The sequence below is a fragment of the Pleurodeles waltl genome, chromosome 7 (assembly GCF_031143425.1).
Source record: "Pleurodeles waltl isolate 20211129_DDA chromosome 7, aPleWal1.hap1.20221129, whole genome shotgun sequence".
Classification (NCBI taxonomy): domain Eukaryota; kingdom Metazoa; phylum Chordata; class Amphibia; order Caudata; family Salamandridae; genus Pleurodeles; species Pleurodeles waltl.
Window position 1 is genome coordinate 599,860,719 of NC_090446.1, and position 16,271 is coordinate 599,876,989.

The following is a 16,271-nucleotide window of genomic DNA, read 5'->3' on the forward strand; positions in this document are numbered from 1 at the left end:
TTCAGTGCTGGGGATCACTGGTGCAATGGTGGTTTTACGTAAAATGTAAATACATATACACATGCATATTTTGGCTTTTAGGCAATTCTCGTTTTCATACAAAGTGTGTCGTCCAGCAAAAACATTCACACACAAAATAAGCATCAGCAAAGCCAAGAGGTCAGCAGTCAATGCCAGACACATGGGTTTTGCCAATGTGTGGTTATGAGTGGTGTGTTCTATTATCAGTGTTTACAAAGTGCAATGTGGCCACAATTGTGGCCTCTTGGTACTAATGTTTGATCTGTGTAAAGAGCATGCAGAGGGACCATAGGGAGCATAGTTCTGCCTTTAATTGCTCACTTTAGCAACCGTTGTCTGAGATTATGGTTCGTAACTCAACAATGCTGTCGTTTTTTTTAGTCACTGTAAAACCATTTTATTGATAAACCAATTACCAAGATTTTATCAGCATTTTCAATTTAAGTGCCAAATTGATGGTATATGTTGAGGATAAGGCGTGTAAAGTTAAACCAGAATGTTGAATGAGGATTGGTGGTGTTGAACTGAAGATTTTTTCAATTTTTGGTTCGCCTTATACTATTGTTATTGAAGCAATGTGGTAGGAAAAGTTTGTTAACTGTGTAGGTGGGCAAGTACCTGACATACACCCTCAAGGTTACAATGAAGAAAAAGATTGATATGATGGGCTACAGGGGCTACGTATGGTTCACTTGTAATTTTAAAAACAGATACACATGCGGAAAATAAATGTAGCTTAAAAGGACCCGACTAGAAGTATTTGCACATTGTCTTAAATCCCAACAGTAAGGATCACCTTTTTGTAATTGATGAAGGCATCACTGTGGGAAACGCTAAGTTAAACAAATTTCCTATGGTTTAAGACAAGACTTTAGGATATTTGGGTGTGTTTGAGCATAGAACTATTCTCAAAGAGAATCCTTGCCTAAAAGTACAAAGGGTCAGGAAAATACTAATGGCAATAAGAGAAGTGGTTTCTAAAGAATTAGAGAAGTTGATCTCTTTAAATGTAATTGAGGCTGTTAAAGCTTCAGATTGGAGTATTCCAGTGTACATAGACGGCACAGCAATTGAAAAAATCAGTCTGTATAGATTTGTGCCCTCTGAATAATATAGGGGGTGATTCCAAGCTTGGCGGGCGGCGGGAGCCGCCCGCCAAGCGGGAACCGCCAGAAGACCGTACCGCGGTCAAAAGACCGCGGCGGTCATTCTGGGTTTCCCACTGGGCTGGCGGGCGACCGCCAAAAGGCCGCCCGCCAGCCCAGCGGGAAACACCCTTCCACGAGGAAGCCGGCTCCGAATGGAGCCGGTGGAGTGGAAGGGGTGCGACGGGTGCAGTAGCACCCGTCGCGAATTTCAGTGTCTGCTAAGCAGACACTGAAATTCTAAGTGGGGCCCTCTTACGGGGGCCCCTGCAGTGCCCATGCCATTGGCATGGGCACTGCAGGGGCCCCCAGGGGCCCCACAACACCCCATACCGCCATCCTGTTCCTGGCGGCCGAAACCGCCAGGAACAGGATGGCGGTATGGGGGTCGGAATCCCCATGGCGGCGCAGCAAGCTGCGCCGCCATGGAGGATTCCCCTGGGCAGAGGAAAGCCGGCGGTACACCGCCGACTTTCCGTTTCTGGCCGCGGCTGTACTGCCGGAGTCAGAATGCCCAAAGGAGCACCGCCAGCCTGTTGGCGGTGCTCCCGCGGACCACGGCCCTGGCGGTTTTTACCGCCAGGGTCGTAATCAGGCCCATAGTGCTTGACAGATTTCCACTACCAAAAGTAAACGAAATGGCAGCATAAGTAATAGGAACAAAATGGTTTTCGGTGGTTCATCTACTGCCTGCCGGTCATCAGGTTTCCTTAGCCCCAGAATCAATTAAATTCATATCATTTATCACCCTATATGGGTATTCGCAATTCAAGCACCTGCCATTTGGCTTGGCATTAGCTGCCGACATTTTTCGACAGTTCATGTTCAGTTTTTTCAGGGTGATATTTTAATTTTTGGAAAGGATAGTAACGAACATCACATCAGGTTAAAAGGAGTGTTAGAGATTCTTGAAATGAAGAGGATAACAGAGGAATTCTCAAAGTGCACTATCGCAACAGTGAAACGTATTTGGGTAATGTCACTGATAAGAGTGGCGTCAAACCTAGACCTTTATTAATAAGTGCCATCAAGGAAGCACCCACTAGTAAGGATATTGTTTGGTCATTTTAGGGGATGGGGGAATGTTGTGTAAAATACATCTCTAAATTTGCTGAAAAAAGGTATAACAATAGGCAATTGTTTAAAGGAAAGAACACATTTTAGTGAACCTTACAGTTTGAGAATGGTTATGAGGGAATCAAACAGGAGACTGCCAATTTCTTAGCACTGAAAGGTCATTACTACTGCTGACAGTAATAAGGGTTTGGTTATGGGTTTGACCCAGATGGATGAGTGAACCATAGAATGTGTGATTGCGTATGCTTCCAGGTCACTGTCAGCAACAGGTAACAATATCCAATTACAGAAAGGGAAGCTTTACCTTGTGCCTAAGCTTTAGATCATTTTAGGGCCTTTGTGTAAACCAATCACTATACAATGTGACCATAAACCTATTGTAAATAAAATAACAACACAAGGTACAGTTAATGCTTTATGCAGGATAACCGGATTATCCATGTTGGCGCAAGACTGTGTGTACAAAATTGTAAATGTACCAGGAAAGAGTAATTTGATTGCAAATCTTTCAGCTTGAGGAATTTGAGGATAAATTACAGAATCGTTTTCCGGTGCTACATGACTGTGGCCCACCTGCAATCAGAAGAGAGGAGTAGAGTGCAGAGTTCCATAAGGATGTTGTTCTACAGAAGGCGAAGAGTTATATAGAAAATAAATGGCCTAAAACATAATATCTTGACACAGCTGCAAGGCCTTTTTGGACGGTCAGATCTGAGTTCCCAGTGGAGAATGGCATGATTTTGGGAGGTGTGAGAGTGGAACCTCCTTGTGGCTTATGAGAAATTATTTTGAATTTATGTCATTGAAGGCTTTTTGGTATAGTCAAAACTAAGTCTGTGGTGAAAAAGTTAATCTGGCTACCAGCCGGGGTCTGGCACTACTAAGCTGTTTCAGAGAATGCCTGAATTGCTCTGTAGTTGATAAATCTCTTCAAACTTTGAGTCCACCTATGTTAGAAGGATCGCAGCCAAAGCATCTTTAGGAGACTATAGCCATTGATATCATGGGACCCGAAGGAACACCACTGAAATGTATACTTGTGCTTACTGACTTATTTTCAAGATGACATTTGATAAAGGTTGCAGAGGAGGCGGATAGTGAAACAGTTTTGGGTTCTTTAGATCAAGTATTCATTTTAGAAGCTATTCCAGTCACAATTGGGAATGATAAAGGTGTTAATTTTGTGTCAAAAGCTGTACGACATTATTTTGAAAAGATAGGAGTGAGACATAGAACTACTTTTTTTGTATAATCCTAGTGGGAATGAGAGGCTTGACAGATTCAACTGTATAATTAAAGGAACAATTCAATCTGCTATAACCAGCAACCAGGACTGAGTTACCCAATTAGGCAAGGTTGTATGAGCTTATAGGGTAATAACAAGCAATGCAGCTACAAGGCATCCCCTTTTGTTAGTATGAGAAGGAGGAATGCAGGAACCAAATATAACCCAGAATGGTTGTTTACTACTGGAATTGTTGATTGGACTTTTGAGTCTTTTCGGGAGAAGATGAGTAGAAATAAACAAAAAACTAAGAGCTACTTTGACAAGGTAAACAGCACTATAGGGATGAATATCAAAGTCAGTGATTTGGTTTCTATAAAGAAACATTGGAAGGTTGTTAAAGAGTAGCAGAGGAGGCACCTGGGCACCTAGTCTGCCATTTGCCTGTGGCCTCCAGTTCCTTGTTGTTCCAGCCTGATCCAGTGACACTGCCACTGGTTTTCCCACCCAGGTTTTCCCACTCACCATTCTTCCCACCAACAGAAGCACCACCCACCCCAGGACTTACTTAATGCAGGCTGCAGTGTTGCCGTGCAATGGCAGGCCCATCTGCACCTGGACCACAATCCCTTGCCACCCCCTGAAGGTACACCATCGCCGAGCTGTACACCCTCGACCCCAGACGCAGCAACAAACATGGCCAGAGCTTGGATCCATGCTCCACGGTAGGACCTTTCACCTGTAGCCACTGCCACTTCACCGGCCACAGCACACACACCAACCCACCTACCAGCCCATCCCGAACACACCACAGCCACAACCTGCTCTAAAACACCAACTCACGTGCACCCTTCTCAACACATGCTCACTATGCAAACACCCCACCAAGATTTGGGACCTCATCTTCACCCTCACACCCAACGTCCTCTTCCTCACTGAGACCTGGCTCAACCCCATTTCCATACCCGACATCGCCACCACAATACCCGAAGCATAGAAGATCATCCTCCATGACTCTCCTCACATCTGGAATGGAACGGCCTACGTGACTTCTCCTAATCCAGAGTCTGCAGCAGCCACCGCACCGAGAAAGCCCTAATTGAAGCTACTGTTGACATCCAAGCCCTACTCGACAGAGGAGGGACTGCAGCTTTGATCCTCCTAGTCCTCTCAGCAGTCTTCAAAACGGTCTCCACCTACACACTCATCTCAAGGATGCACAACATAAGCCTCCAAGGAGCCGTCTTCAGATGGATCACCTGTTTCCTCACAGGACGGACTAAAAGGTCCATCTTCCACCCTTCTCCTCTGAACCCAAGGAAATCATCTGTGGAGTACCCCCAAGCATCCTCGCTCAGCCCCACCGTCATAGGCACTGGACACCTTTGGCCAGCATCGCCAAAACCCACAGACTCAACATCATGTCCTATGTCGAGGACCCACAACTCATCCTCTCCAAAGACACCACCAACACCATGACCAACTTCCACAACTGCAAGACAGATTTGCCAATTGGATGAAGAACAACTACCTGAAGCTCAAAACGGACAAGACAGAGGTATTGATTTTTGGAAACAAAAGCTTCCCCTAGGATGCAGCCTGGTGGCCCTCAGAACTCGAACCTACTCCTATCCCCACTGACCACTCTAGGAACCTAGGCATCATTCTGTACAAAATGCTAACCATAATGATTCGGGTCAACTCCATTTCTTTGTCTTGCTTCACATCTTCCGCATGTTACATAAGATATTCAAATACCTATATCCCAGTGCTCAAGACGCACCATCACCCGAGCCCTCATTTCCAGCCAACTGGTCTATAGCAAAGCTCTACACGCAGGGATTGCAGCTCACCTGCTGTGACGACTACAAACTGTACAGAACGCTGCAGCTGGATTCTTCCTGGATCTCCCTAAATGAGCCCACAAATCCCATCCCCACCTCAGGGAACTCCTCTGGCTCCCTCTACAGAAAAGATGCCAGTTCAAGCTCCTGACGCATGAGTACAAGGCCCTCCACAACTGCGGACCCAACCTACTTGAACCACCGCCTGCAGTTCCATTAGCCAACCAAACACCCCTGCATCCCTTTCGCTAACTCTCGCCCCCGCAACTGACATAGCAGATGTGGTCTTCACTCCTTCACCTACCTAGAAGCAAAGACATGGAACGAGCTACCCTTTCATCTATGGACCTCCTAATCTCTTCTAGAGTTCCAAAAGTCCCTGATCACCTGACTGTTCGACTAATCAACTGGACCATGCCAGTGGCTGGATACCTTCACAGGTGAAAAGTAGCACTCTACAAATAAATTGATTGATTGATTGATTGGTTGATTGAAGTGATGAAGGTTTTGAATAATGCAGTAAAGTTGAGCAATGGCAAGGCATGGAGCTTGAAGAAGAGTTACCACGGGTCAAGGGAAGTATGGAACAATTTTCTGCAAGTGCTCTGGTGGAGATTTAGGGATACTGGGTGACTTGGATGCTTTCGAGATACAGGCATACAGTGGTATTATCACTAAAAATATGGATGTTAGGGATAGTTCTGTTGAATTGTACACAGGAGGGGAAGCGGTTGGAGTGGAGATATGGGAAGGCAGTAGCTTAATGAACCTTCATCTCCCACCCCTGTAAAATACACGGAGAGAGCCCCCATGTTCAGGACCCTTTCAGCATCTCTCAGGCCACAGGCCCTCTGCCCTTCCACAGTGCTGGAGAGGGCCCTCTGGAGGTCGGGGGCCCTCCACACCGTGTGGGCTGTGGGAGCTATTGTTGCACCACTGTGGGAAGGGGTTGTACCACGTAGTGGAACTGGAACACCGAATTAATTTGAGGATGCTATTCCCCAGGATAGAAGTGTGCTGAAAAAAGGGATGGAACAGGTACAATTAGATAACAACAGAGATAGGAAACCTCCTAAATGGTTAAAAGATTATATTTTTGAAGGAACACTCTCTGTATAAATGTTCATATGAACTGTTGTATTCAACTTGTCATCCATTAGTTTGTGTTAGGTTTTTTTTGTTGGTTGGGTTAAGGAGGGGGATGTGTTGTAGGGGTGAGGTAGCTGGGTTCTTCCTGGAGTAGATTCCTGGAATAACAACTGAGTATTCCGTGAAGGAGCAGAACAGTGGGGGCTGAGAGAGTAAGAGGATCGTTTCCTTGGAGCTGCTGAAACCTACATCTTGAGATGAAAGAATTTACTTGGACTTATGCGTGTGTACGTGGAGTCAGTTTCACAACATACGGCCATCTCACTTCAGATACTTTCCACTTTGATCACATCACGGCTATTATTGTTTCAATTCACCAATTGTTTCTGAACTACAGGGATGTTTTAATACCTCGTCTATGACTCAAAGGGGTACATCTCCTGGGATAGCCTTCCTAGCTGGCTAAAAAGTTGCATTTTTCCAGGCTGGCCAGAGTGTCAAGTGGTAGGGCCTTACCCTGCACGGACATTGCGAAATTTCACCCAGAAAAAACCCACTGCTCAGAATTTCTCTGCTGCTTTCACCCTACATGGAACTCTCTTTCTCCTTCTATCAAACTATCTCCAACTTTCTTACTGTTCCATAAAGATTTGAAGCCCTTCCTGTTTACACAAGCCTAACCCTACCTGTGTTGATTCTGCTTTCCTTCAATGCGGGACACATTTATTTTTGCATGTTTTCATTGTTTGTCTTTGTATTGCTGTCTTAGTTTGTCTCATATTCCAATAACTTCTATTGCTGGTTTATTAGTATTGTATCTTTTATTTTATTGCATTGGTTCGTATCATGTATTTTTTTTAATGAATAGATAAAGCCATGGCTAGGAGCAGGAGAAATAATATGTAGGCTCTCATTACATATGGGGTTACAATCCTAATGGACGGATAACAAGACTAAGGGGCATATTTATAAGCCGCTAGTGCCACCTTACGCCACATTAGCGTCATTTTCTTTACGCTAATGTGCCCCAACGAGGCCAAAATCCTCACGCCACATTCCCAAAGTGGTGAAATGCATCCATTGCGACACTTTGTAACTCTTTGCGCAACATTATGCCTGCGCCAGGCATAATGTATGCAAAGGGGCTTTGGCCCATAAGGGGGGCTGAAAAAATGGCACAAGGAAATATAGCAGATTTCCTTGCGCCATTTATTAGGGCACTTTTAGCACCTGCTTGGAGCAGACATTAAAAGGAGGCTTCCATTATTGATAATGGGCCCCACTGTACTCTTCAGGAGTAGCGCCAGTATTTTAGAGCTACTCCTGCAGAGTACATCAATAGCATCAATTAAAATGACGCTATTGCCCCCTACCCTGCGCCATGGTGTGCCGTATCTTAGATACGGCGCACACATGGTGGCGGTAGGGGAGGGCGCTAAGGGGCGCAAAGAAAGTGGCGCTCCACTAGGTGCAGCGCCACTTTCCTTAAATATGCCCCTTAGGGGCTTATTTATACCTGTTTTGTGCCAAATTTGCATAATTGTTTTTACACAAATTCGGTGTAAAACTAACTCCATATTTATACTTTGGCGCGAGACCCATCTTGCACCAAATTTATGGAGTTAAAGTCATTTTTTGGACGTGGAAACCTACTTTGCGTCAATGAAATGCAAAGTAGGTGTTCCCGTGCAAAAAATTACTGTATGGCCTTAGCGCAATATTTATCCCCCTTGCTAAAATCGTGCACGGGAGGGAGAAGGGTCAGGGCAGGCGTTAGGGGACCTGTGGGCCTATATCCATGGTGGAACTCCATGGAATAAGCCCACAGGTGCCCTCCCCAGGCCCCAGGGACACCTCCACCAGAGGGACAGTGGCGGATGGGGGCCCTCATCCCAGGTAAGTATAGGTAAGTACAGGTACATTTTTTTTTAAGTGGCATTGGGGGCCCTGAACTGGGCCCCCCCTACATGGCACTGGGTGCAATGGCCATGCCAGGGGACCCTGGGTCCCTGTGCTGGCCATTGGGGTGGTGGACATGACTCCTGTCTTTTCTAAGACAGGAGTCATGTGGCATGGATGGTTTTGCGTCAGAAAATGACTCTAGGCAGGTTAGAGTCATTTTTTGTACTTTAACCTGCCTAATATTTTTTGGTGCAAAACCCCCTTCTTCCATACCGCCAGCCTCACCCGACTAATGTCATTTTTTTTACGCTAGCCTACCCTTTGCACCAGCTGGTGCACAGAAATGGTGCAAGCCGGTGCTAAACTTTTTGGTGCAAAACAGCGTTAGTGCAGTTTTGCACCAAAAAGTATCAATCAGGGACTTAGGGCCAGATGTAGCAAAGGTTTTTCCCCATTCTGTGTCTATGGGAAAAAGTGTTTGTACATATGGCCCTAAATGTCCACAACTGGATTATAAGTCCCTTGGAGAAAACTGAGGGGTCAGGTGTTTTTCATCTAGAGTGCCATCTGCATCAGCGGGTGAAGTATCGGGGAGGAAAGTCGAACAAAAACATGCGGGAATTTGTGAGTAAACACTGATTCTTACATATCAGAAATGAGTACATATTATTCCCCAAAAACTTCAAATGTGGGATAATTCAATTTCGCCCTCCATTACCGAAACCACTTGCCTCATAGGTGACCAAAGGGTTCAGAAGGCCTTTCTAATAGAGATTTTCCTATTCAGAACGTGCCAAGCGTTGCCGTACTGCGTCACAACAGAGAGCGCTGGGTTCACTTGTGGGTGCGCCATACACGGTGCTAAACTTCTTTGAGCTGCTTCCGTGATGCCACATCGCAGGTGTAAGTCAGGCTGAGAGTGAGACGCAGTGGCCAGCAGCACGAGGCCGGAGTCTAGCTGATCAAAATCTATCCAAACTTGAACACAAGAGAGGTTCCTTTGGCGCTGGCGTTACTTCTGACCCCCATAGAGACCAAGCTTGAACTATCTAGGTTTAACGCATGCCAGACGATACTAGTAGTGTACGTGTACTGAAGGGATGTGTGTCTGTGTGTGGTGGCATGGGGAGGTGTGTCCCTTGCGCCCCTTCTGTTACGCTGGGTCCTAATGGAATGCTCACCTGGTTTTGTGTGTGCTTTGTCGTTTCAGCCACCGCGGGACGATGGGTAAGGACTGGTAACAATGCAGCACTCCCGCTGCTGGTACAACAACAGCCATTGGCAGCACAGGATAATGGACACTGGATCACTCGGGCACGGCCAACGCGATACACCTCGCAGCGGGATCACAATCTGGTATAGACTACAGAAAACGCTTCGAAAAACTGCCACACTCTGCCAGTCGACTACTCTTGCCACTCGCCACCACGCTACCTGTAGTCAAAACACCTCTAACGCCCTGCAAGTACTGTTTACTTCCTGAGGCCACGTGCCACCCCTGGCTGGGAGCAGGCTAAAGCATTCACCTGGCAACCCCTCCAGAGCACGTCCTGGCAGGCTGAGCCTGGTTGTCTTAACCACGCCGAGGCTTGATGAGCTGAGTCCAGGCTACCAGAAGCACACAGGGACAAAAACTGGGCCAGGCAGACCTGGGCCATTTGGGAAACACCTGGCCAGCCTTACCTCACCAAACACGGGCTTCCAGAGCTGCACATGGGTCACATGGGCCATGCCTGGGGTACCTGCGGTAAATTTGGGCTGTACCAGCAGCATCCATGTTTTCTAGGCCACATCGAGCATTCGCTACCTGAGAGCCTAAGCCACACGCTGGCTACCTGAGCCATACCTGGGTCACCTCAACCATACCTAGGCAACCACAGCCATACCTGGGCTACATCAGCTAACTGGTCTGTCTGCCCCATATCTGGGCCAATTGAACTGCACCTCGGATCCAGAGCAGGGAGAGAGATTAGAAGGCAAGGAGGGGAATCATCTAGCAGAGACATACGCGTGGGAAAGGGGACGGCAGACTAGGCAGTGGACGAAGGAGCAAAATAAAGGGGGTGAGATTAAAAAGCAGCTGGAGTAGCAGAGAGTGAAACAACAAGGATAAGTGAGTTAAGAAAGGAACGGAAGAGAAGAAGGAGAACCCAAAAGCAGAAAAAAGGGAAGAAAAGTTTGAGAGAACGAAGAAAAGAGATAGCAGAGAGGGAAGGATAAGTGAGTTAAGAAAGGAACGGAAGAGAAGAACGAGAACCCAAAAGCAGAAAAAAGGGAAGAAACGTTTGAGAGAACGAAGAAAGAGATAGCAGAGAGGGAAAGGGCAAAAGTGGAACAGTGAAGAAAGAAGTTTGAGCAATGAGAGAAAGGAGATAGAAATAAAAAAGAACAGAGAAGCAAAAGGAAGAAAGAGTAGTGCTGAAGAGGGAGTGAAAGGAGCACAGAGGCAACAGAGAGGAGGAGGAATTAAAGGAAGGAGAGTGAGGTAAACGGTCAGATGGAAGTCCTCCGGCGGAGCAAGCTGGGTGGCTTTGTAGACTTACATCCCTGATATTCAAGTGCAAGGTAGTCAGTGACCGACAGTAGGAAGGGGGAGGAGAGACCTGCAGACAGGAATCCCCTCCCCCTTACTTCTAGCCCCATCTTTTGTTCACTTTCAAAGTCTTCAAGTTCCTTTAAAAAACCTCATTGGATTTCAGACCTGACAGACCTATCAGGGATGGCCTTTCTTTCTTTTCACACTACTCCATAGATTCCCCCCTGCCTCCCACGGTCTGGACTTCACTTTGGTAATCCTCAGTTGGCCTGATCTATTTAGGCCAAGCTCGTTGCTTTCACAATGGGGATGTCCCAGGGCACCTACACATTCCTCACCTGCTTTGCTGCCTTCTGGCTCATCTGGGGCCTCATTGTGCTACTTTGCTGCCTGTGCAGCTTTGTTCGTAGGCGGGTCAAGCGGAGACGGGAGGAGCGACTACGGGAGCAGACTATGCGCACCGTAGAGATGGAGCCACTGGAGTATGAGGAGTATGTTAGCAGCCCGAGGATCCCCGTGTCTCACCGGTTACGCAGCGAGCCACCACCTCCACCACCAGTAGTACAGACCAGGCCCTGGTCCAGCAGGACTGGTAAGTTGCATGGGATTTGGCATGCAATCAAACCAAGGACAAGGTGAGGGGTGGTAAAGGTGTGAAATGGGTCAGGGCCGTAGGCAAGACTACATGTTTTGGGTGGGGGCCATAACTTCCTACAGCTTGTGTAGTTTTGGCAACCACTAATCTGTTATGTGGGCAGAAAGGCAGTAAATGAGACTTCGATCTGTTATTCATATCATGTTTAAGATGTCTGTCAACATCTCCATTCTTGAACACTTTAGCACTTTCAGCAGTGGGGCAAGCAGCACAATTTGCAACACTTAGGGGCAGATTTATGGAAAGTGGCGCTGCCCTCGGTGCAGCGCCATTTTCCCTGCACCCCTTAGCACCCCCTACCGCCACCATGTGTGCACTGTATTTAAAATCCGGTGTACCATGGCACAGTGTAGGGGACAATAGTGTAATTTTATATTACGCTATTGACGTACTCTTCAGGAGTAGCACCAAAATATTGGTGCTACTCCTGCAGAGTACATTGGGGTCTATTCTAAAGAATGGAAGCCCCCTTTTAATGCCTGCTCTTGATCAGGCGTTAAAAGTGCCGTAATAAATCTCATAGATTTCCTTGCACCATTTTTCTGGCTCCCCTAGCAGGGGAACACCCCCTTTGCATACATTATAACTGGCGCAGGCATAATGTAGCACAAAGGGTTACAGAGTGGAGCATTGGGCCACTCTGTAAATACGACGCGGGGATTTTGGCCTCTTTGGGCCACATTAACGTCACAATAAATGACGTTAATGTGGCACAAGGTGGCGCTAGGGCCTATAAATAAGCCCCTTATTGTGGCCACTGGCTGGAGGGATGTATGTACAGAGCGGTCACTTCCATTACCAGGCTTTTGAAAAGCCAGCAAGGGGGGTTTCATGTGACCGCCTCCTTCTCTACCAGATGCAACTTCTTTAAAGTCATGTTTTGAATGGGTTACACATACTTTCAAACCAGTCTTGCACACATTTTCCTTTCTCTTTTACTGTCTGTCGATATTGTCCTTTAAAGAACCCTGCCCTTTTCATAGAATGAGTAGGCGCCTTCTGTGCCGTCTGTCTAAAATACTTTGCATTGAAACATTGTTATATAGAAGTCTCCTTACAATTCCACCTACCCTGTAAAAACTGTCCAAAGTAAAAGTTCTCTTACAAACTGCTGGGATGACGACAACAGGCAAAAGAGATTGTGTCCTGTCTGTTTTAGATATACTTTTGTGTAGAAGACCATACCACGATTGCTAATACTCAAACCCCAAAAATATATGGTCAGCTGATCAGACTCAATGGAGATTTTAGACCATACTTACATGAAGAGAGCCACATTTCAAATGAGTTTCTGAGAACCGTTCCATAACATAACAATATTATCAATCTATCAACTGCAGGCAATCACTGAGCTTAGAAATGAATTAGTTTCAACATAAATTTCATATTTATCAAAATGGGTGGTATACAGATTCCCAAATCTGGTGCACGTGGTGTGTTCATTTCAGGCTTTTGTTTTGTTAATAAATGTGTTCTTTGAATATGAAAAATATCTGTTTCAAAGCAGTAAGAACACATTTTTCCATACCTCTAAACTTGGATATCGATTCAGGGCCTCATTTACTAAGTTTTAACATAGGCCAGTGCCGCAAGCCTTCTTGCAGTGCTGTCCTGCATCAGAACAAAAGGGCAGGAATGCACCGTTATCTACAAGATACAACACATTCCTGTCCATTTCCCCTACGCTGGCGAACAAATTGCTGCCATCCCCCAATGCAGGCACCTTGCACAATGTTGCAGGGATGATTGTTTTTCAGCACCTTCCTGCACAAAAGCAATCATGAGAGGTGTTTTCCAAATACTATGTGTGCTGCACAATGGAGCACATATAGAAAGAGGAAAAAACAGGAAGAAGTAAAGATATATCTCCCCATTGTGCCACCCTTACGCCACCCCTGGTGTGGCGTAGGCTTATGGCGCCTTCCCAGGTTACCAAAACCTTGTAAATGTGTCAAAATCCATGGGTGTTGCGTGGGAATACCTACTGCAACACCCATGGAACGCCTCTTTGACGCAAAGTAAGGCAACGCACAAATTTGCTCTGCATTGCCTTTCTCCATATCTACAAGGCCATGAAAAGCCATGCAAAGTGGCTTTCTGTGGTATTGTAGGCATGGGCCTGCAGCCTGTGCCGCTGGTGCATCACCAGCTTCTGTAAATATGCCCCTCAATATATATAGTAACAAACCCCAGGACCATGCCGTGATAGTAACTAAGCAGGTACTTGGCACGTGAGAAATCATCAAGTACTGACATCATTCATTTTGCAATAGTCCTGCATTGCCTTACACAGGAATTTTACCCTATTCATAGAACAAGGAATGATTCTCATTACATTAACTAGTGACTACTGGAATTTTGACTGGCTTATTTTACATATTTATGTTCCTAGTCTACTACAGTTTGGGGTGTATTAGATCTAAGATCACTCCCCTTAGTCTATTTGTCAGTGCTTTTGCCAATATCTTTGCATCCACATACTCTACTATAGTTTGAAGTATTATGTGACCAGACAAAAAAACAACATTGAAAAAGGGACTTTTTTTTAAAGTTGATAACATATTGCATTTACCATGAATGAATTATTGCCCAGTCCAAAGAAAGAAACACCAAAAAAGACAAATGAACAGATAAATGGACAAAAGAATGGAGATAGAGGAAGAAATTAAGAAGAAAAAGAAAAAACTGAAAGGAATGAAAGAATGAAACGGAGGAAAGCAAAAAAGAAAAAGCAGGCAGTTGAAAAGAGAGAAGTAGGAACAGAGAGAAGGAAGAGCAAGACAGAGAAAGAAAGCGAAAGAGAAAGGGTAGTAAAGAAGAAAAGAAAAAATGTGACAGAAAGGAAAAGAAAGTGGAAGAAAATAAACAGAAAGAAGTAGCGAAATGGCTAAAAATGAGAGAAGTGACGGGAGAAAGGTGAAAAAAGAAAAAAGTGCAATAATATAAATAAAATAAAGAAGTAAGAGAGGAAGGCAGAGGCATGGAAAAAGGAGAAAGACAAGAAAGAAAAAAGTAAAGAAATAGAGAAGAAGCCGAGAAAGCAAGAAGTAATGGAAGAAAGAGTTGTAGATGAAAGAGGAAGGAAAAAACAAGAAAAGGAGGAGAAAGAAAGACAAAACAGAGAAGGAGAAAGACAAAAGGGAGAAAAAGGAATGAATGAAAGAAAAAATCCTGAGAGGAGGAAGACGAGAAACAAAGGACTGGACTGGAAAAGGGAACGAAAAAAGATAAACGTAATGAAAGAAGAGATGTAAGTAAGAAATAGATAAAACTGAGGTAAAAGAAAATCAGAAAAGGTGAAAAGAAAGAAAAATGTATAAGTAGTAAAAGAAACATAACGACATAAATAAAAGTAGATGAAAAGAAAACAAGATAAGGAGATAAAAAGAATGCAAGACAAAAAGAAGAATGGACATTAAAGTAGTGAAAGAAAGGAGTAAAGCAAGAAATATAGAAAGAAGGAGAACAAGCTTTAGCAAAGCCGATAGGTGCCTATGCTCACTTGGGAGCTAAGCTATTGTTAGGGCCACTGGAATTATGCCGCAGGAGAGGGACAAATTATGCATCAGGGTTGCATAAAATATGTGTTTAGAAAAGGCAAATTAGGCAACATAATGCGGCACAGTTTTTAATAGTATTACTTATTTAATCATTTCTAAACTTGGTAACACTGTCTGGGCGTGTGCATTGTACGCTTTGTGTGCACCTCCGAAAGGAGAGACCTCTGACATCTTAGGCCCTGATTTGTACTTTTTTGTGCCGCATTACCGTCTTTTTTTTTTACACAAAAGCGGCGCAAATTTATAAAATACAAATGTATTTTGTAAGTTTGCGCCGCTTTTGCGTCAATAAATGATGGTAATGCGGCACAAAAAAAGTATAAATCCGGGCCTAAGAGTGTAGTATCTGTGACTGAAAATAATTGTGCGCCGACTGAGGTAACAAGTCACAAGCAGTTCGCCTAGCAAATAGTTTACGTAAAATTGCACTGGTGCGTGCATTCACGGTAGACACAATCTTCTGGAAATATTGGGAAGTGAAACGGTAGAAATGTATAAAAACATTTGTAACAGAAAATAGCTTTTGCTCACCATGTCCACTCTTGTTGTCTCTGAGGAGCGTGAAAATAGCGCCATTATCAGACTATTCCGTGAGCTCTCTGGAGCAGAGCCACTGTTTATAACTCTGATAGAACAAAGACGGCGGAGCACTTACTAGCCCCCCATCAAGGGGGTAACCCGAGGGATCTCTTCGCCGCCTCACTCTTGGAGCCCTGGCGTCTCCCTGCTGGCTCCGGTGCGCCATGTTCTTTTGTAATGCCGCTTATGAAGCGCTGTGACGCCGTCAAGTTGAGTTGCCCTGTATAAAAGTGCAACCAAACTAAAACGGGTTCGCTCTGTCTAACAGTGCAAACAAAGGGGGATGGGAGGGGAAAGTAAGCATGGAATGCATGTCTCGAGTGTGCACTAGGTTGCCAAAAATAACAAAAAAAAGAATGAACAGAGAACAACAGCGGGGAGACTGGTCAACTGTGATGCAAATGTAGAATATTTCAACAAGCGTGACACAGAAAAACGAATTTCCTTTGAATAACAGAAAACGTGTTCCGATCAAGACACATGAAAAACGAGACGAAACATGGTGAAGAGTACAACCTGAGAACATGCAATATTGTCTGCAGTAGAGGGAATGCTTGAATGGAGTGAGCAAAAACAGCCAACTGACCCGAGGATGGTAACGAAATGGCGGATAGCAGGAGGAAAAGAAATGACTAAGA

At 45.1% G+C, this 16,271-nt stretch overlaps 1 protein-coding gene across 1 annotated transcript in view; it reads left to right on the plus strand.

Annotated features, from left to right (window-relative positions):
• The window catches only part of PRR7 (proline rich 7, synaptic), a 194,167-nt gene that overhangs the window by 84,261 nt on the left and 93,635 nt on the right, over nucleotides 1-16,271 (plus strand). The window contains exon 3 of the mRNA XM_069244492.1: nucleotides 9,514-11,431. Within this exon, the coding sequence (XP_069100593.1) occupies nucleotides 11,143-11,431 (289 nt within the window). The 5' untranslated portion in view covers nucleotides 9,514-11,142. The remainder of the gene's footprint in view (nucleotides 1-9,513; nucleotides 11,432-16,271) is intronic.